Source organism: Pogoniulus pusillus, chromosome 19, assembly GCF_015220805.1.
Source record: "Pogoniulus pusillus isolate bPogPus1 chromosome 19, bPogPus1.pri, whole genome shotgun sequence".
NCBI classification, from domain to species: Eukaryota; Metazoa; Chordata; class Aves; order Piciformes; family Lybiidae; genus Pogoniulus; species Pogoniulus pusillus.
This window is the reverse complement of record NC_087282.1, coordinates 23241883-23263519: the sequence shown is the minus strand read 5'-3', so window position 1 is coordinate 23263519 and position 21637 is coordinate 23241883. Positions and strand designations below refer to the sequence as shown.

General features: G+C 53.5%; 1 protein-coding gene across 8 annotated transcripts in view; it reads left to right on the top strand.

Annotated features, from left to right (window-relative positions):
- The window catches only part of KLHL13 (kelch like family member 13), a 128065-nt gene that overhangs the window by 58718 nt on the left and 47710 nt on the right, over window positions 1-21637 (top strand). Inside the window, exons 4-5 of one of the 8 annotated variants that reach the window (XM_064159636.1) lie at window positions 11201-11245; window positions 11790-11902. The exons of 1 other annotated variant lie outside the window; for it this stretch is intronic. In XM_064159636.1, the coding sequence (XP_064015706.1) occupies window positions 11805-11902 (98 nt within the window). In that variant the 5' untranslated portion in view covers window positions 11201-11245; window positions 11790-11804. Of the gene's footprint in view, window positions 1-10984; window positions 11246-11376; window positions 11903-19353; window positions 19375-21637 lie in introns of those variants that run through there. 6 more of the 8 variants (XM_064159637.1, XM_064159643.1, XM_064159640.1 and 3 more) reach the window with 6 other exon arrangements.

Below are 21637 nucleotides of genomic sequence, written 5' to 3'. Positions count from 1 at the left end.
CTGGGCTGGACTACCTGGGCAGTGTTGCAGTGGCCTTGTCAGGGGACCACAGACAGGGCTGCTCTGGTTTCCTTTTCTTCTCTCTTCAGGCAGAGATTTGCTTTCCCTTGCTGTGAACCATGGTGGGAATGTTGTCCTGAGGTGTGGTCAAGGCAGGGGCATTAATGGAGGGGCAGTGTAGGGGGCAGTGCTGGCAGCACCAGCTTTTAATTGCTGTCTGCCCCTAATTGGAACAGCTGCAGTGTAATAGATGGCAAAGCCAGAGGTAGAGGGCCTGAGAGGCATCCACCTGGAAGGGAGAGAGCTAAGGAAAGCTGTGGAAGCATCACTGGCAGAGTCTCTGAGCAGCAACCCTCTGCAGCCTCCCATGCTCCTGCTCCACTTCCAGTCCTGTTCCTCTGCAGGCAGCTTTGCAGTGCTGCCCTGCTGGGATGCTGCAGTGGTGGCTGCAGTTCAGCTGCACCTGGGGATGATGTTAGCAGGTCTGGGGGAGTGCTGCTTTAAATTCTTCTGGCTCCAAACTTGGAGCAGTGTGCAGCAGTTCAGCAGGCTGGGACTTGGCAGATGTGCAGAAGGTCAGAGCAAGTCCTGCCTGGCAAACCTGGTGGCCTTCTGTGAACAGGTCACAGCATGAATAGATGAGGGGGGAGCAACTGATGGCATTGACCTGGCCCTGAGCAGTTGGCACTGTCCTGCACCACACCTTGCTCTCCAAGCTGGTGACACATGGGTTGGATGGGTGGAGCACTGATGGATACAGAACTGGCTTGATGGCAGCACCCAAAGAGTGGCTGTCAGTGGCTCCATGGCCAAGAGCAGGCAGTGACAAGTGGAGTCCCTCAGGGATCAGTCCTGGCACCAGTCTTGTTCAACATCTCTGTGGGTGCCATGGACAGAGGCACTGAGTGCAGCCTCAGCAAGTTTGCTGCCCACACCAAGCTGTGTGCTGCAGCAGCCAGGCTGGAGAGCAGGGATCCATCCAGAGGCACCTGGGCAGGCTGCAGAGGTGGGCACAAGCCAAGCTCAGGAGGTTCAACAAGACCAAGGGCAAGGTCCTGCAGCTGGGTCAAGGCAATGCCAAGCACCAATGCAGGCTGGGCAGTGCCAGGCTGGAGAGCAGCCCAGAGCAGAGGGACTTGGGGGTGCTGCTGGAGGAGAAGCTCAGCAGGAGCCAGCAGTGTGCACTTGCAGCCCAGAGAGCCAAGCAGAGCCTGGGCTGCAGCAGCAGCAGTGTGGCCAGCAGGGCCAGGGAGGGGATTCTGCCCCTCTGCTCTGCTCTGCTGAGACCCCACCTGGAGTGCTGCATCCAGCTCTGGAGCCCCTGGGCCAAGAGGGCTGTGGAGATGCTGGAGAGTGTCCAGAGCAGAGCCAGGAGGATGCTCGGAGGCTGCAGCAGCTCTGCCGTGAGCACAGACTGAAAGAGTTGGGGCTGTGCAGGCTGGAGCAGAGGAGGCTCCCAGGTGACCTTCTTGTGGCCTTCCAGCATCTGAAGGGGGCTCCAAAAAAGCTGGGGAGGGACTTTTGAGGCTGTGAGGGAGTGTCAGGACCTGGGGGGGAATGGAGCAAAGGTGGAGGTGGGGAGAGTGAGGCTGGAGGTGAGGAGGAAGTTGTTGAGCAGGAGAGTGGTGAGAGGCTGGAATGGGTTGCCCAGGGAGGGGGTTGAGGCCCCATGGCTTGGAGGTGTTTGAGGCCAGGCTGGCTGAGGCTGTGTGCAGCCTGCTCTAGGGTAGGGTGTCCCTGGGCATGGCAGGGGGCTTGGAACTGGCTGCTCCTTGTGCTCCCTTCCCACCCTGACTCATTCTCTGATTCTCTGAGTCTTTCACTCTGTAGTTTTCCTGTGGCCTCGCAAGGCTGAGACTGAACACTGAGGCTGTGGCTCCTTTGCTTCCCCATTCTGTTGTTAATTTGGATTGGTGCCTTTAATTTCCCCTGCCTTTATTTGTTTATTTTTGTCCTGTTTGGTTTGGCTTTTTTTTGTTTGGTTCCCTGGCACAGGTTGGTGAGAGACTGGCACAGGTTGAGGGTGGTGAGAGACTGGCACAGGTTGAGGGTGGTGAGACACTGGCACAGGTTTCCCAGGGAGGTTGTGGAGCACAGAAGCACCCAATGTGATCTTTGATCACATTGGGTGCTTCTGTGCTCCACAACCTCCCTGGAGATGTTCAGAGCCAGGCTGGATGAAGCCTTGAGCAACCTGTGCTGGTGGGAGATGTCCCTTACTGGGCACAGGTTGCCCAGGGAGGTTGTGGGTTTCTGGAATGAAAGCAGAACATCAGAGGAAATAGCTCTGATCAGAGGTTCTAGAATGGTCTGAGTTGGAAGGGACCTCCAAAGCTCATCCAGCTCAACCCCCTGCACTCAGCAGGGACATCCTCCATGTCTTGGGTTCAAATGCAAGTTCCCAGAGACTCTTATAAATTTGGTAGACCCAATGACAATTTATAGAATTTATAGAGTTTATAGAGTGCCCTCCCCTCCTCCCCCTCCTTTCCCCAAAAGACAGGGAGAGAGATAAAAGGTAGGGACACCCCAATAAATCAATCTCACTCGATTTGGAAGTAAAAAAGGAAAAGTTTAACAATAACTTAGAAAAAAAAGGGATTGGAGGTAGGGGAGTTTACAAAGGATGAGGAAGGGAAAACAGCAAAATACAAAACAGGGATGGATACAACCCGAGTAGTGTGATGGTGTCTCTGCCTCGTGGCTGGTATACAGTATCAGTGTGTGTGTGCGGTCATGAACGCAGGTAGTGAGCAAGAGGGCGAAAAGAGGAAGAGACAGGAGAACTCCTGTCTTTTATACCACAGGAAGTGGGGGGAGTGGGCTAACCATCACCTGGAGTGTGGCCCACCCCTGAGGAGGGGCCAAGACCCCTAGGGTCAGGTTCAGGGTCACTCCCCCAGGAGTGTTAACCCTATACATTCCACCCCTTGGTTAGACCACTTCCACCTTCCTAAGAACAGTCTTCTTCTCCAAAGATGGGAAAAGTGTCCATGGGTTAAGAGTTCGTGAAGTCCTTCTTGGTCCCCGGCTGTATCCCAAGGCGATGTGTTCCTCTGGTCCGGTGCAGGTTGCTGAGATGTGAGCAGGGCAGGAACGGAAGAAAAGTCAGTGAAACAGGAACAGTTCTTGTTGGTACTCAGGAAAAGAGTCTTTTCCCTCTGCGAAGAAAACATCAGGAACAGTCTCTCTTGGTGTCTGGCATCAGGGGAACAGGTGTGGATGAGATGGCTGTAGACATCCTCTGGAGGGAAATCAGGAACAGTCTCTCACTGCAGGGCATCAGTGACGAATCAGATGCAGGGTTCTGGTTGGACGCCGTGGTGTGATGCGATGTTGTAGGACTCTGGATAGCTGCTGCTGTCATGTAGGTTCTGTTGGACGCCGTGTAGTGGTGAGGGTATAACTACAAAAACAACTTGTAACCCCTTATGAACTATGATACAAGTATTGCACAACTATGATACAACTATTATACAACTATAATACAAGATAACCTGAAAGTATCTGGAACACATGGAATCAACTCTGAGATTTCAAAACCTTTTCAGCTAAAGAGAGGTTTCTCTGAGGGACACACTCGATAACACCAGTTTCCATCATCACCCAGTATGTGTGACCAGGACCCTCTGCAGATACCACCCCTTTGATAGGTTTTCCCCCACCAGAGGCAGGAGCCACCCACACGGTCTTTCCCAGTAGATTCCTTTCACAGACTACAGGAACTCCATCTCCCTCAACTATGGGCAGTAGGGCAGACTGAGCAGGACCAGCTCTGTTAACTGATCCCCTGCTGTTCACCAGCCAAGTGGCTTCTGCAAGGTGCTTCTCCCAGTTTCTGAGAGTTCCACCTCCCATAGCCTTCAGGGTGGTTTTCAGCAGGCCATTGTGTCGCTCAATCTTTCCTGCAGCCTGTGGGTAGTATGGGATGTGATAAACCCATTCTATCCCATGCTCTTTTGCCCAGTTGCTTACAAGGTGGTTCTTGAAATGGGTCCCATTGTCTGACTCAATTCTCTCTGGGGTACCGTGTCTCCACAGGATGTGGCTCTGCAGACCCAGAATGGTGTTACGGGCAGTAGCATGAGGTACTGGGTAGGTTTCCAGCCACCCCGTGCTTCCCTCCACCATGGTTAACACATACTGCTTGCCACTGCGAGACCGAGGCAGAGTGATGTAATCAATCTGCCAGGCCTCCCCATACCTGTACTTTGACCACCTTCCCCCATACCACAAAGGCTTCATGCGCTTGGCTTGCTTTATGGTGGCACAGATGTCACATTCATGGATAACCTGAGTTATGGCCTCCATGGATATGTCCACGGATCTGTCTCGGGCCCATTGGTATGTGGCATCTCTTCCTTGGTGACCAGAAGAGTCATGTGCCCACCGAGCTAAGAACAGTTCACCTTTGTGCTTCCAGTCCAGGTCAATCTGGCAGATGTGGGCAGCCTGGTCAGCTTGGTGGTTATGCTGCTGTTCTTCAGTGGCTCTGCTCTTTGGGATGTGAGCACTGATGTGTCGGATTTTAACTGGCAGTTTGTCCAGGCGTGCAGAAATGTCTTGCCAGAGATCAGCAGCCCAAATAGGCTTCCCTTTTCTCTGCCAATCATTTCTCTTCCACTCCTTCAGCCACCCCCATAAGGCATTTGCTACCATCCATGAGTCGGTGTAGATGTATAGCATTGGCCACTGCTCTCGTTCTGCAATGTCCAGGGCCAGCTGGATGGCTTTCACCTCAGCATACTGGCTGGATTCACCCTCTCCATCTCTTGCCTCTGCAACCCTGCGTGTGGGGTTCCAGACGGCAGCCTTCCATCTTCGCTTGCTGCCTACCAGGCGGCAGGATCCATCTGTGAAGAGAGCATATGCCTTTTCCTCCTCAGGAAGGTCACTGTATGGGGGGGCTTCCTCGGCACGGGTCACTGCCTTCTCTTCTGCTGGCTTTCCAAAGTCAGTGCCCTCTGGCCAGTTGGTGATGACCTCCACAATGCCTGGACGCTCGAGAGTCCCCATCCTAGCCCTCTGAGTTATCAGAGCCATCCACTTACTCCAAGTGGCATCTGTGGCATGGTGCGGAGTCGAACCCTTCCCTTTAAACATCCAAGTCAGGACCGGAAGCCTTGGAGCTAAAAGGAGTGGTGACTCCGTCCCAATCACCTCAGAGGCAGCTCTGACTCCCTCATAGGCAGCTAGGATTTCTTTCTCTGTGGGGGTATACTTGGTCTCTGAGCCTTTGTACGCCTTGCTCCAGAACCCGAGTGGGCGGCCTCTTGTCTCATCAGGAGCTTTCTGCCATAGGCTCCAGCTAGGACCATTCTCACCGGCTGCAGTGTAGAGAATGTTCTTAATCTCTGGGCCGGTTCGAACTGGTCCCAAGGCCATGGCATGGACCACCTCTCGTTTGATCTGGTCAAATGCCACCTGCTGCTCAGGTCCCCACTCAAAGTTATTCCTCTTTCTTGTAACGTCAAAGAGGGGTTTCACAATTTGACTGTACCCGGGAATGTGCATCTTCCAAAAGCCCACAAACCCCAGGAAGGATTGTGTCTCCTTCCGGTTAGTGGGTTCCACCATAGTGGCCACTTTATTCACCACATCCATAGGGATGTGGCGTCGGCCATCCTGCCATCGAACTCCCAGGAACTGGATCTCTCTGGCAGGCCCTTTCACTTTGCTTCTCTTAATGGCAAAACCTGCATCCAACAGGATATTAATGATCTTCTCACCCTTCTGGAAGACCTCCTCTGCTGTCTCACCCCATACAATGATGTCATCGATGTACTGCAGATGTTCCGGAGCTCCACCCTTCTCCAGTGCAGTCTGGATGATGCTGTGGCAGATTGTAGGGCTGTGCTTCCACCCTTGAGGCAGTCTGTTCCAGTGGTACTGGACTCCTCTCCAGGTGAAGGCAAACTGCGGCCTACATTCTTCTGCAATGGGGATGGAGAAGAAAGCATTAGCAATGTCAATTGTGGCATACCATTTGGCCTCCTTTGTTTCCAGTTCATACTGCAGCTCCAACATGTCAGGCACGGCTGCGCTGATTGGAGGAGTCACTTCGTTCAGGCCTCGGAAATCCACCGTGAGTCTCCACTCCCCTGTCTCCTTTCGCACTGGCCATATCGGGCTGTTGAAGGGCGAGTGGCTCTTGCTGATGACAAGCTGCTGCTCCAGGCGGCGAATCAGCTGCTGTATGGGTAGCAGGGAGTCTCTGTTGGTGCGGTATTGCCTGCGATGAACTACACGAGAAGCAATAGGTAACTTGACATCTTCCACCTTGTGGGTACCAACCACGGAAGGGTCATCTGACAAGCCAGGCATGATAGACAGCTGCTCTTTGTCTGCAGTCTCTACAGCTGCTATGCCAAAAGCCCACTTGTTCCCCTTCGGATCTTTAAAGTACCCTTCCCGGAGAAAGTCGATCCCCAGGATGCAAGGTGCATCAGGGCCAGTTACTATGGAGTGCTTCTCCCACACATTCCCGGTGAGGCTTATCTCAGCCTGCAGCACAGTCAACTCCTGAGACCCCCCTGTGACTCCTGCAATTGTAACAGTATCTGTCCCCCTGTGGCTGGAGGGGATCAGAGTGCATTGGGCACCGGTGTCTACCAACGCTCTGTACTTCTCGGCTTCAGAAGTGCCAGGCCATTTCACAAACACGTCCCAATATACTCTGTTATCCCTGGCCTCCGCCTGGCTGGAGACAGGGCACCTCTAATTCTGAGCAGTGTGGCTGCATGAGGCACATGGACCTGAGTTACTGGCTTCACCACCCCTTGAGCGAGAGCGCTGCCTGCGGGACACTGGGGCAACCCCTCTTCTGGAGGAGTTATTCCCTGTGTTTGTCCCCTGCAGTTCCCTTACCCTGGCCCATAGAGCTGAGGTGGGCTGGCCATGCCATCTATCCATGTTTTCCCCATGGTCACACAGTGTTCTCCAGAGTGACCCCCTGTGTGTACCCTGTCTGCTCTGGGCTGGTCTCCTGCGGGGAGGAGGAGGAGCACGGCGGCGTGTGTTCCTTATAGCTGAGACTTGCACCCATTCTGAAGGTGAAGAGCAGTCATCCTCTGCCTTCTGCATTTCAGAGAAAGAGGCTTTCAGCTCGTTCATTTCTTGGGTGAGGGTCTCTACAGTGGCAATTAAGGTTTTCCTCGACAAACTGTCTTCAAACTGTCTCAGGTCATTCACAAACTCCCTGATTGTGGGAAGGTTGTTGGGGTCTCTGCCCAGCAGCAGTGCTCCCAATGTGGGGGCATATGTGGAAGGGGCACACTGAGTCAGTTTCTTTAAGAGGGCTGGCTTCATGCGGACATCATCAGGGTCCGAGGGCCTCTGGTCGGCTCCATAAATTATCTCTTGAACCGCCATTTGCCTCAGGTATGAGATACCCTGTTCCATATCTGTCCATCTAAGGGGATGGAAAATCATGTCATCCTTAGTCGGGTACCTGTACCTCACAGCTATCAGAAGCCTGGCCCAAAGTGAGTGGGTACCATCGAGCCTTCCCAGCTCCTTATCCACACCTCCATCCCTCGACAAGGATCCCAGCTGCTTCGCCTCCCTGTGATCTAGGTCCACTGTTTCTGCTCCTGCATCCCAGCATTTCAAAAGCCAGGCTAAAAGGGACTGTCCGTTTGCCCTTGCATACTCCTGCCTTATGTGCCTGATTTCCTTTCTGGGCGTGGAGCTGATAAGGATCACTCCATTATCAGGTCCATTTCCAGCTGGTTGCTGTTGCTGGGGGGTGCTGGTTCCCGAAGAGGTCCCTTGCCCTGGATCGGTATCTGCGGGAGGGTTTTGATTTGATCTTGCGGGCCGCGTCGTAATTGGCGCCAGGTGAAGGGGGCTGGGCTGAGGGGGCAGGGTCCGGGGGGCTGCCCTGGGCGGGACCGGAGGCGGAGTTCGGGGCGGAGCCGCGCTAGGGGCGGTCTGCCCTGTCGCCCATCCCCCGCAGCTGCAGCTGGGGCAGTGAGGACTACCCCTCCCCCTAAGCACCCTAATGGCGGCGCCCACCCGAGGTCCCCACGTGTTCCAGCTCGGAGCTGCGTTGTAAATTCCCAAACCCGCATTTACACACAGTGAAATAACAGCTATCCAGTACCATTTTTCCCCCAAAATATCTGGAGCTTCTGTGCTCCAATGCATATACTCAGACTGATTCCATGTTCCAGAAACATTTCTAAACACAGTGATATTACTAACAGAATTCAGGAAATAGGCATAGACTCGGGCAGGCAAAAGCTTAGAATATTCCCAGAGCATATCAATGACAATCCAGAAGACATGGTAACTTATAAACTTTAACAGCCAGCCCCAAAACAGACATCCAAAAGCGTTAATGATTAAGACTTTCAGAATATCCATTTTTTAACTTCCAAATCTTCTCTGAAAGAATTCTTTCTACCTAGCCCCACGTTGGGCGCCAAATAAATTGTCTTGGGTTCAAATGCAAGTTCCCAGAGACTCTTATAAATTTGGTAGACCCAATGACAATTTATAGAATTTATAGAGTTTATAGAGTGCCCTCCCCTCCTCCCCCTCCTTTCCCCAAAAGACAGGGAGAGAGATAAAAGGTAGGGACACCCCAATAAATCAATCTCACTCGATTTGGAAGTAAAAAAGGAAAAGTTTAACAATAACTTAGAAAAAAAAGGGATTGGAGGTAGGGGAGTTTACAAAGGATGAGGAAGGGAAAACAGCAAAATACAAAACAGGGATGGATACAACCCGAGTAGTGTGATGGTGTCTCTGCCTCGTGGCTGGTATACAGTATCAGTGTGTGTGTGCGGTCATGAACGCAGGTAGTGAGCAAGAGGGCGAAAAGAGGAAGAGACAGGAGAACTCCTGTCTTTTATACCACAGGAAGTGGGGGGAGTGGGCTAACCATCACCTGGAGTGTGGCCCACCCCTGAGGAGGGGCCAAGACCCCTAGGGTCAGGTTCAGGGTCACTCCCCCAGGAGTGTTAACCCTATACACTCCACTAGAGCAGGTTGCTCACAGCCCTCTTCAGCCTCACCTTGAATATCTCCTGGGATAAGACTTGAAATCATCTCCCTGAGCAACTTGTTGCTTGTTCCAGCAGCCTCCTGGTGCAGAGCTTGTTCCTCACAGCCAATCTCAATCTGCTCTGCTCTCATTTCAGACCATTGTCCTCGTCCTGTCCCTGCAGCCCTTTGGGAACAGTCCCTCTGCAGCCTGCTTGGAGCCTCCTTCAGGCACTGGAAGGCTGCTCTGAGGTCTCCCCAGAGCATTCTCTTCTCCAGCTCTCTCCACCTGTCCTTGTAGGACTGTCAGTGGTTGGGAATGGCTGTGTGGCTGGAGCTGACTTTTGGTTTCGGGGTCAAAAGGGTATTTGCAGAGTTGGTTTTTGCAGCTGTGTCCCTTTGGTTACCCTTAGCCCTGTGCTTTGGCAGGACAGGCAGCTGGAGGCTTCAGCAGCAGTTGGCAGTGTCCTGGCTCTGCACTCAGCCAGGGGCAGGGGAGCAGCAGATTCTGCCTGGCCCACTCTAAGGCACTTTGTCTGTGCTGCCAACCAAATGCAAAAGCAACCTTGAGTGCTTGATTCAGACCCATGGTACCTTACTTTGTGCTGTGTAACAGCTGCTGTCCAACATCTCCTTCAGCTTTTATGCCTTCATAGGATCACAGACTCAAGCAGGCTGGCAGAGAGCTCCAGGCTCAGCCAGCCCAACCTAGCACCCAGCCCTGCCCAACCAACCAGACCATGGCACTCAGTGCCCCAGCCAGGCTTGGCTGCAACACCTCCAGCCACGGCCACTGCACCACCTCCCTGGGCAGCCCATTCTAGTGCCAATCACTCTCTCTGACAACAACTTCCTAACAACATCCAGCCTAGACCTGCCCTGGCACAGCTTGAGGCTGTGTCCCCTTCTTCTGGTGCTGGCTGCCTGGCAGCAGAGCCCAACCCTTCCTGGCTACAGCCTCCCTGCAGGCAGCTGCAGGCAGCAATGAGCTCTGCCCTGAGCCTCCTCTGCTGCAGGCTGCACCCCCCCAGCTCCCTCAGCCTCTCCTCACAGGGCTGTGCTCCAGGGCCCTCCCTAGCCTTGCCCCAGACTATTCTGGGCCAACATTTTTCAGTCAGGATCAGAAGCAGCAATTAGTCCTGGGGGATTCCATCTCCCAAATAAACTTAACTGGGGGGAAAAAAAAAAGAAACCCAACAAACCCAAACCTCTCTGAGTGTTATTTAGTGTTAATGAACTGCTGAGGTTTATGGATGTCTGCTCCTGCTTCTGGTCTCTGCTGCTGAGCAGCCTGCCAGGGTGTTGGCTTTTTTAACGTGTGTGTGGTGGAGGATTAAGCTGCCCTGATGACCAGGGTAAAAACTGCCACACTCTGCAGAAGCTGTTAGGGTATCTGGAGATGCAACATCTTCCCTTTGCTTCATTCTGCTGTGGCTATGCACTGGAAGGGATTCCTTTGGGTTTGCTTTGTTTGCTTTTTCGGAGGGGCTTGGTTTGAGTTTGATTGTTCCCTGTGCGGGAGCGAATAGAGCTGGAGCTCTCCTTTCCCTCTCCCCAGGAACCTGCTCTCCTTATGCACATTAAGCTGTTCAATTCCCTGCTGCCTTTTGAATAGCTTGTCTTGTATGCAGCCCACTGCCTGCAGCCCCGGGAGGTCAGGCAGCCGCAGAGTGGTCCCTGATGGACACCTTGGTGGCTCCTTCAGGCAGTTTGGGAGCTGCTGGGGGGGGTGTGTGTGTGTGTGGGGAGGGGGTGCCGAGAATGAGATCGTTGATAGCGTCCCCACAAAGGCTGCTATTAACAGCCTGCTAGCCTCTGCGTCCCTGCTGCAGGAGCCAGGGTGGTATTTGTGTTTCCATAGCATGTTGTAAAATGCATGAGGATTTCCTCCCCCCCCCCCCCCCCCTCCCTTTTCCTGCTCATCCTCCTTGGAAATGAGACTAGGAAAATGAGAGCATCCTGAAGCTGAAGCTGTTAGAAGAGCATGCAGGAACCTGCAGCGATTCTGTGCTTTCTTTTCTCTTCCCTTAGCTGTGGATTAGGAGGACTGATCTTTGCAATGGGCTTTTTTTTTGCTCCATCATGGCATTCTGGTGGTGTTCGGTCAGAGCTTGCACAGGAGGAGAACAGGCTGCTGAATTTAGTCACTGATCTCTTATGAGCCGTGGCCTAAGGCTATGCTGAGATTTCTATCCCGTTTGTATTGTTGCAGCTCCAAAGAAGACTGCTCAGAGGATGACAAGTGTATTCTGAGTAGGTATGTTGCTTCATTTTCATCTGCAACCCATCCCTTTGATTCCTCTGCTTTTCCTGCTTCCATTGGTCAGAAAGGAGGTTAATGGGCAGAGGATCTAGCGGAGCGCTGCAGTGGCCCCGGGAAGGTAGAACAATAGCCTCAGAGAAGAGTGCTGGAGGAATTAGCTGCTTCGGAGGAAGGGAGCTGCATTCTGCTGGGGAGCACAGTTGCAGCCTTCCTTTTTTTTTTCCTCCCCTTCCCCTTTCCCTTCCCCTTCCCTTCCCTTCAGCATCTCCTGCAGTCAGCGCTTCCCTAACGAGGTGGCACTATTGTTGAGTGAGACGGATCGAATCAGCAGCTCGCTTGAGGGGACAGCAGGCTTTAAATCGAGGAGAGATGCCTGCCAGCCCCGCGTTACAGCCGGGAAGCATCGGTCCGAGGGCACTGGCAGCAGCACTGCCTCGTTCTTAGCAGCAGCCGGAGCCACTGCTGTGTGTCAGTAGTGTGTGGAATGGAAGTGCTGGTGGGTAGCCTGTTATGGAAACGCTGTTTGCTGTTATTGTAGTACCGTGGTGACAACATGCCATTGAAATGGAAAACGAGCTCTCCTGCTATCTGGAAATTCCCAGTTCCTGTGCTTAAAACATCCAGGTCATCGCCACTTTCGCCAGCGTACATGTAAGTGAGAGACAAAAACTGAGGCGACCGAGGTGGGGGATTGCTTTCGGGAGACCCCCCCCTGTGGCAAGCCACCCTCTTGTGTTTTAAATGACATTGGCACGCCGGTTTTTACCTTGTTCTCTGTGTAGACCCCCTCCCCCCTTTCCCCCCCTCCCCATAGGTTTTATCCCGGCTGTGTCCCGGTGGCTGTTGTGTGGAGTCCTTCCCTCTGTGTCCGAAAGCCAGAGGAGCTGTGCGGGTTTAAGCCGTGCTCGTAACGCTGTTTGTGCCCCTTCGGCGAAGTTGGTTGCTGCTGCTGCTGCTCTGTGCGAGCTGATGTGGAGCTGCCAGGTTCAGCTCTGAGGCAGGCTTGCTCTGTGCCTTAGCTGCAAAGGAGTTCCTCCTCCTGGCCGTGGCGCTGGGAAATGGGAAGAGGAATTCACCTGCTCTGTTGGTGCTGCACTTCTGCTCCTCTGCGTTCTCCCCTGGCAGGAATCCTCCTGCTTGGGTCTCGTTTCATTGTCGGAGGTCTGAGCCATCACCCAAACTGAATTCTCTTTTGAGGCAGTTGGAATGGGAGCTGGAAGCAGAGATCTCAGCTCTTGCTGTCTAGAGACTTAGGGAGCTGTGCAGTGTGCTCCCCTGAGGGTAATGCACATGGCCACAGCCTCCCTTTGTCTTGCCAAACCTCAGCGCAGCTTTGTTCACCTCTGCTTGCTCAGGCTGGGCAGATGCAGGCGGCTCTGAAGGGGCACTCAAGGGCTGCTGAAGGCTCCTTTCCGAAGCAGCGAGAGTTGCTTTCCGATGAGTAGCAGTGCAGGTGACTTCCCTGGCTGGAAATTACTACAGAGACTATGGCTTCACTGTTGCAACCCGATCCGGATACTCCTCAGCTTGCGTTGTCTTGCAGGCTTTTGCTTCAGGCACTTGCTGCAAGCAAAAAGACATTTGCAGCTCCTCTGAATGCCAGGTTTGTTGGTTGCTGCTGAAAGCTGGATGAGCAGCGACAATCCAAGGCTGTGTGCGCGGTCACTGCTGCGGTCAGGCAGCAGGGCTGGGCTCTGAGGAGCTAAGCTGGGCTGCCTGCAGCCTGTGCCCTGCCTGCTCCAGCCTGAGATTCGCTTCCATGGAAGCGCTTCAGCCGCTTCGCTCGCAGCCTGAGCCCAGGGTGCTGAAGGCTGCCGCCAGATAAGCTCTGCCCAGCAAAATGCTGCTCTTAGCTGGGTTGGAAAACAGGCAAAACACCCAACACAAAGGAGGTATCGTGACAGAAAGAGGAGTTTGGAGCCTGCTTCAGGGAAACGGCGTCTTTGGTGCTGCGTGTTCTGCTTCTGGGTGTCGAGCAGCACTACTTGTCAGAGGCAAGGAAGGTCAGAGCTAGCTGGGTCTGACCTGGCTGAGGATTCCTTTGGTTTGGTTTGATTTTAATCCACACTGATTTATAGAGGTAGGAAAAATCAGAGCTAGCTGGGTCTGACCTGGCTGAGGATTCCTTTGGTTTGGTTTGTCTTTAACCCACACTGGTTATTAAAGGTAGGAAAAATCAGAGCTGGCTGAGTCTGACCTGGCTGAGGGTTCGTTTGGTTTGTCTTTAACCCACACTGATTCTTAAAGGTAGGAAAAATCAGAGCTAGCTGAGTCTGACCTGGCTGAGGGTTCCTTTGGTTTGGTTTGTCTTTAACCCACACTGATTCTTAAAGGTAGGAAAGATCAGAGCTAGCTGAGTCTGACCTGGCTGAGGGTTCCTTTGGTTTGGTTTGTCTTTAACCCACACTGGTTATTAAAGGTAGGAAAGATCAGAGCTAGCTGAGTCTGACCTGGCTGAGGGTTCCTTTGGTTTGGTTTGTCTTTAACCCACACTGATTCTTAAAGGTAGGAAAGATCAGAGCTAGCTGAGTCTGACCTGGCTGAGGATTCATTTGGTTTGGTTTGATTTTAATCCACGCTGATTAATAGAGGTAGGAAAAATCAGAGCTAGCTGAGTCTGACCTGGCTGAGGATTCCTTTGGTTTGGTTTGTCTTTAACTCACACTGGTTATTAAAGGTAGGAAAAATCAGAGCTAGCTGAGTCTGACCTGGCTGAGGGTTCATTTGGTTTGGTTTGTCTTTAACCCACACTGGTTATTAAAGGTAGGAAAGATCAGAGCTAGCTGAGTCTGACCTGGCTGAGGATTCCTTTGTTTTGGTTTAAACACTGTTAAAAGCAAGAAGAAATCAGAACTAGCTGAGTCTGACCTATCTGCTGCTCAAACTGAGCATTTCTTTTGTTGGTTTATACAACTCTACTTGATAAAGGCAAGAAACATCAGAATTAGCTGAGTCTGATCTATCTGAGGATTGCTTTTCTTTGGCTTGCTTTTAACCAACACTAATCACTAAAGGTAGAACAAAAATCAGAGCTAGCTGAGCCTGATCTGTCTGAGGATTCCTTTTGTTTGGTTTAAATACTATTAAAAGCAGGAGAAGTCAGAACTAACTAAGTCTGACCTATCTGCTGCTCAAACTGAGCATTTCTTTGGTTTGTTTCTAACACACACTAATTATTAATGGCAATAAAAACCAGAACTAGCTGAGTCTGACCTATCTGCTGCTTAAACTGAGGGCTCAATTTGATGTTGTTTTAAGCAGCTCTAATTATTAAAGGCAATAAAAACCAGAACTAGCTGAGTCTGATCTATCTGCTGCTCAAATTGAGCATCTATTTTGTGTTTTAATCCACACTAATTATTAAAGGCAAGAAAAACCAGAACTAGCTGAGTCTGATCTATCTACTGCTCCAACTGAGCATTTCCTTTGTTTGTTTTTAAGCAACAGTACCTGTTAAAAGCAAGAAAAGTCAGAACTAGCTGAGTTTGACCTATCTGCTGCTGAAACTGAGCATCTGCTTTGTTTTTTAATCAACACTAATTATTAAAGGCAAGAAAAGTCAGAACTAGCTGAGTCTGACCTATCTGCTGCTCAAACTGAGGGCTCAATTTGATGTTGTTTTAAGCAGCTCTAATTATTAAAGGCAATAAAACCCAGAACTAGCTGAGTCTGACCTATCTGCTGCTCCAACTGAGGGTTGCTTTTGTTTGTTTTTAAGCAACAGTGCCTGTTAAAGGCAAGAAAAGTCAGAACGAGCTGAGTCTGACCTATCTGCTGCTCCAACTGAGGGTTGCTTTTGTGTGCCACCCTTTAAGTGGCTGAGCCAGCTGGGTGTGTGCTGTGGCTTTTCTGCTGGGGATCATGTAGCTGGTGGCTGGCTGTGATAGTAGTTTGGGAGCAGGTTTGGTGGTCATGCTTAGCTCTGTGAGGCTGAGCTTACCTGCAGCATGAGGAGTGTGTGGTCAGCAGCCTTGGTGGTCTTCCTGTCCTGAGTCAGTGTGTCCTGGGCTTTGTGCAGATGGCTCTTTGCTGGCCTTAGCAGGACTCTGAAATGCAATGCTGAATTATTCAGATACTCAAGGATAGAGAGAGAGGAACCTTCCAAAATGGCACCTCTTGGATCTGGGAAGTGCTGGGAACAACCTTCTCCTCTAGGCTGCCCAGGTGGTGGAATTCACTCCCTTCATGCAGGCTGTCACTGTGCTCTGGCAGCCCAGAGAGCCAAGCAGAGCCTGGGCTGCAGCAGGAGCAGTGTGGGCAGCAGGGAGAGGGAAGTGACACTGCCCCTCTGCTCCCCACTGCTGAGACCCCACCTGGAGCACTGCATCCAGCTTTGGAGCCCCTGGGACAAGAGGGCTGTGGAGATGCTGGAGAGTGTCCAGAGCAGGGCCAGGAGGATGCTCAGAGGCTGCAGCAGCTCAGAGGCTGTGAGCACAGACTTAAAGAGTTGGGGCTGTGCAGGCTGGAGCAGAGGAGGCTCCCAGGTGACCTTCTTGTGGCCTTGCAGCATCTGAAGTGGGCTCCAAAAAAGCTGGGGAGGAACTTTTGAGGCTGTGAGGGAGTGTCAGGAGTGGGGGCAATGGAGCAAAGGTGGAGGTGGGGAGAGTCAGACTGGGTGTTAGGAAGAAGTTCTTTGGCATGAGGGTGGTGAGAGGCTGGAATGGGTTGCCCAGGGAGGGGGTTGAGGTCCCATGGCTGGAGGTGTTTGAAGCCAGGCTGGCTGAGGCTGTGTGCAGCCTGCTCTAGGGTAGGGTGTGCCTGGGCATGGCAGAGGGGTTGGCACTGGCTGCTCCTTGTGCTCCCTTCCAGCCCTGCCTGATTCTCTGATTCACTGCAGAGATGACAGTGGATTTGCTGCTGGTTTCACCTCCTCTGCTGCTTTCTCACAGCCATATTTATCAATCCTCTTTCATAAGTAACGCTTTGCTCCCTGGCCAGGAGGCTTTTTATGTCTCTGAGTGAGAGATTGAGGAGTCAGTGGTGTGTGGAACAGAGCATTTAGTGATGTTAGCAGGAGTGAATGCCCATAAGACTCCTCAGCTCCCAGCCGAGCACTTCGGCGCTTGCTGGTTTGGAGCTGGAGTGTGTAGGGGGATGGGTAACTGAGCTCTTAATCCTCTTAGCACTTGGTGTCTTAATCCTACCAAATGGGTTTGTAGTGTAATTTGGAGGTCCTAGAGGTGCTTTATCTATCTATCTATCTATCTATCTATCTATCTATCTATCTATCTATCTATCTATCTGTGTGTTTCATTTCTGGTACTTCAGATGAACTTCCCATCTCTCAGGTGTTGCCAGGAAAGTCACCCTCAGCTTTCACAGCTTACCCTGCACCTGAGTTACAACTGAGCTGACACTTTTGGCTCTAGGCTTCTGCTGGTGTTCATTGGATTTTATTAGTGGTGTGTTTGTGCATCCCATAGCTGAGCTCTGCCTCGGTTTCCCAGTTTCCAAATGCTGCACATAGAACTGCTGGAGAGAGTCCAGCACAGAGCCACAAAGGTGCTGAAGGCAGTGGAACATCTGTGACAAGGAGAGCCTGAGGGAGCTGGGGCTGGGAGGGGAGCAGCCTGGGGGCTGCCCTCATTCGTGTTGATAAAGATGTGCTGGGGCTGGGAGGGGAGCAGCCTGGGGGCTGCCCTCATTCGTGTTGATAAAGATGTGCTGGGGCTGGGAGGGGAGCAGCCTGGGGGCTGCCCTCGTTCATGTTGATAAGATGTGCAGGTGAGTGCCAGGAGGCTGCAGCCAGGCTCTGCTGGGTGATGCCCAGTGCCAGCACAAGGGGCAATGGTGGAAGCTGAGGCATAGGAACATGAGGAGGTGGCAGAAGCCTGGCACAGGCTGCCCAGGGGGGCTGTGGAGTCTCCCTCTCTGGAGATACTCAGACCCCACCTGGCTGTGTTCCTGTGTGACCTGCTCTGGGTGACTCTGCTCTGGCAGAGCTTGGACTGGTTGAGCTTTAGAGGTCCCTCCCAGCCCCTGACACTCTGTGACTCTGTGCTCTGGCTTCTTGGACGAAGCAGCCCCCTCGGCAAAGCTTGGCACTGCAAGCCAGCAGCCTGTCCTGCAGGCGGTGCAGCTGGGCCACTGCTGCTGCAGGCTCTGCTTGCGAAGCTGGGGGCAGCTGCAGAGGTGGGAGGCTGCGGGAGGCTCACGCCTGGGTGCAGCACAGGAGGCAAAGGACCTGCTGAAGCAGAGCTGCTGGCTTTGTGGATGGGGCTGTGGGTCTGTTCCTGGGAGCTCTGCTCTTGGCTGTGCCTGGTGCTGCCTTCCTGGGGATGGGAAGGAGCAGCAGCAAATCTTTGCCTCTTGCCTGGGGGTTTGGGTTCACAGCAGTTATTCATTGGGGCTGTTTTCAGGGTATCCTGGCGTCGAGGGGTCACTGGGGGCTTGGGGTCCCTCTGAAGGGGGATGCAAATGTCCCCTGGCTTTTGGTGGAACTGCTGCAAAGCAGCTTGAGCTTTCCCCCACGCTGGTGGAGAAGTCCAGTGCCACTGCCTAGGGAAGAACCAGCTGGCATTACCCTTGGAGCACTGGCCCCTGCCCAGTGTGTGTAGGTGTGAGTAGAGAAGGTGCAGCTGTGTGCTCATGTGTGCCCTTGGCAAGCTGCTTTATCTGTTCTTGCATGACATTGTGGCATCAGGCCTTGAGTATAGACTCCTTGGGTCAGAATGTGTGTGGAAGCTGTTCCAGCAGGTTGGTGCTCTGCTGCTGAAGTCATGCTCGAGCTGTGCTTGTGGTGACTAGCTCAGGACAGAGCCAGGAGCCAATGCATCGTGTGGGCAGCTGAGCAGCTGGCTTCAGTGAGTGAACTGGGGGAAAGGAGCAGTGAGGAGCAGGCCCTGGGGGTCTGGGCTGATGCAAAGCTCAGCAGGAGCCTGCAGTGTGAGTGCAGCCAGACACAACCCTGTGCTGGGCTGCAGCAAAAGCAGTGTGGGCACAGGGCAAGGGAGGGGATTGTGCCCCTTGGCTCTGCTCTCCTCACACCCAACCTGCACTCCTGGGGGCAGTTCTGGAGCCCCCAGCACAAGCAGGACATGGAAGTGTTGGAGCCAGAGCAGAGGAGGCCACCAAGATGCTGAGAGGGCTGCAGCAGCTCTGCTCTGAGCACAGGCTGAGAGAGTTGGGGCTGTGCAGCCTGGAGAGGAGAAGGCTTCCAGGAGAGCTTGGAGTGGCCTTGCAGGATCTGCAGGGAGCTACAAGAAGGCTGGGGAGGGACTATTGACAAGGTCTGGTAATGCCAGGAGGAGGAGGAATGGGTTTGAAGTGGCAGAGGGGAGATTGAGACTGGATGTTAGGAAGAAGTTGTTTGCAGTGAGGGTGGTGAGAGACTGGCACAGGTTGAGGGTGGTGAGAGACTGGCACAGGCTGAGGGTGATGAGACACAGGCACAGGCTTCCCAGGGAGGTTGTGGAGCACAGAAGCACCCAATGTGATCTTTGATCACATTGGGTGCTTCTGTGCTCCACAACCTCCCTAGAGGTGTTGAAGTCCAGGCTGGATGAGACCTTGAGCAAGCTGTGCTGGTGGGAGGTGTCCCTGCCCATGGCAGGGGGTTAGAACTGGATGATCTTTGAGGTCCCTTCCAACCCAACCCTTTCTCTGGTTCTGTGCTTCAGTTATCATTCAGGGCTCACATTACAGCATTGTTGGGGATGGAGAAGACCTCTAAGATGAAGTCCAACTCTCAAACTTCTCATCCATGAAGGGCTGAGAGGAGAAGTCTCTTCCTAAGCCCAGCAGTGCCATTCACATTGCTCCCCTGAGTTGTGCACATCTTCCCTATCACAAATGGAGGAGACTCTGGAGCTGGGAATACTGTGATGGGCACCTGCAAAGAGTTCAGGGATGCAAACCCCAGGATTTTCCAAACTGTTCTCTTAGCAAAGTGTTCTCTTGTTTAAATGTTCTGTTCCCAAAGTGTCAGCTGAGAAGGCTGCTTAGGAGAAGTAACCAGAGGTGGTGTTCTGAAGAGGTTACTGCCACAAGGTTTGCCACACAGCCTGAGTGCTCTGCATCTGAAAGTGGTCCAGGAAATGCTTTGCAGGAGTGGAAATTGGTTATTGTTGAGTGGAGAAGTTCCCAATCCTCTGGAGTAATCAGTGTTACTTTGAGCTGCTGAGGTAGGTTATCGAGGTTAATGCTTCTGTGTCTGCTGTCAGATCTCTGCTGGCTCACTGATGAGCTCTTTGCATCATGTTAACCTGCTTTTGTATATAGGCACAGGGCAAGGTCCTGCAGCTGGCTCAGGCCAGCCCCAGGCACGGATCCAGGCTGGCTGCAGAGTGGGTTGAGAGCAGCCCTGCACAAAGAGCCTTGGGGGTGCTGGGTGCTGAGCAGCTGCCAGCAGTGCCCTCCTGCAGCCCAGCAGGCAGCTGAGTGCTGGCTGCAGCCAGAGCAGTGTGGGCAGCAGGGCAGGAGAGGGGATTCTGCCCCTGGGCTCTGCTCTGCTCAGACCTCACCTCCAACCCTGCCTCCAGGGCTGCTGTCCCCAGCAGGAGGAGGGCACAGAGCTGCTGGAGAGAGGCCAGAGGAGGGCACAAAGATGCTGGCAGGGCTGGAGCAGGTCTGCTGTGAGCACAGGCTGAGGGAGCTGGGAGGGTGCAGAGGAGAAGGCTCCAGGGGCACCTGAGAGCTGCTGCCAGTGCCTGAAGGGCTCCTGCAGGAAGGCTGCAGAGAGACTTTGGCTGAGGGTGTCTGAGCCAGGCCAAGGGCAATGGTTTGGAGCTGAGGCAGAGCAGGGTGGGAGTGGAGCTGAGGCAGAAGTTGCTGAGTGTGAGGGTGGTGAGAGCCTGGCACAGGCTGCCCAGGCAGGCTGTGGCTGCCTCCTGCCTGGGGGTGTTCAGTGCCAGGCTGGATGAGGCCTTGAGCAGCTGAGTGTAGTCTAGAGGTGTCCCTGCCTGTGGCAGGGAGGTTGGCATAGATGATCTCTGAGGTGCCTTCCCCTGAGCCATCCTGTGGTTCTGTGGCTTGGCAGTGCAGTTGGTGGGGCAGAGTTGGGCAGCAGAAGGAGCTGGCAGGCTTAGCAAACGCTGATGGCAGAATCTTGCTGACTTCCTTTGGGGCCTTTGAACCTGTCAGATGACTCTGTGCAGTGCAGAGGGGCCAAAGCCAGCAGTGTGGGCAGGAGTTGTTCCTGACCTGCCAGAGGAGCAGAGCAGAAGGTGTGTTCTGTGCCCAGGTGTTGAGTGTCCAGATGCCTTCTGAGACACCTGCAGGTTTTAGGCTCAAAGGGTCCATTCCTCAGGCTTAGATTCTGCTTTGGAGAAGGATGCAGCCCCAGCAGGTAGCTGTGCCGTGCAGTGCTGGGTGCCAGCTGGACCTCAGCTGGCAAGGGGCTGGCACTCAGGGACCCAGGAAATGGCTCACACTGGAAGGGATCTTAATGCCCATCCAATCCCAACCCCCTGCCATGGGCAGGGACACCTCCCACCAGCCCATGCTGCTCAAGGCCTCATCCAGCCTGGCCTTCAGCACCTCCAGGGAAGGAGCAGCCAAAGCCTCCCTGGGCAACCTGTGCCAGTGCTGAGCAGCTGCCAACAGTGCCCTCCTGCAGCCCAGCAGGCAGCTGAGTGCTGGCTGCAGTCAGAGCAGTGTGGGCAGCAGGGCAAGAGAGGGGATTCTGCCCCTGGGCTCTGCTCTGCTCAGACCTCAGAGCCCTGTGCCAGTGTCTCACCACCATAACCCTCAAGCATTTCTTTCTCACCCCCAGTCTCACTCTCCCCTCTCCCAGCTCAGAGCCATTGTCCCTCCTGGCACTCCCAGCCCTTGTCCCTCCTCAACTCTTCTGGAACCTCCTTCAGGCTGCTCTGAGATCTCCCTGGAGCCTTCTCTTCTCCAGGCTCAACAGCCCAGCTCCCTCAGCCTGTCCTCATAGGGGAGGTTCTCCAACCCTCTGATCATCTTCATAGCCTCCTCTGGACCCTCTGCAGCAGCTCCAGGTCCTCCTTGTGCAGGGGTCACCAGCACTGGAGGCAGTGCTGCAGGTGGGGGTCTCAGCAGAGCAGAGCAGAGCAGAGCAGAGGAGGGGCAGAATGCCCTCCCTGTGCTGCTGCTGTCCCTGCTTTGGACCCAGCCCACTGATCTTCCTGGGGATTTCCACATGATCCCCAGAGCTCCCTCCCAGCCCCCACCCTTCTGAGATGTGGTTTCTGCCCTGCCTTGCAGTGCCCTGCATGCACTGAGCTGCAGGTAAAACCACGATTTGCCTTTTGAATACTTAAAAGCAGTCTCCAAGGGCAGCAAATAGGCTGTCAGTGTCAGTCTGGCCTGAGCCCTGAAGCCTCTGAGGGCCTGCTGTGGCTTCCCTTTTGAACAGCACAGCCATAAAGCAGTCCTGCCTCTGGAGCAGGGCTCCAAACCCTCTGTATTTGCTCTGCATCTTCT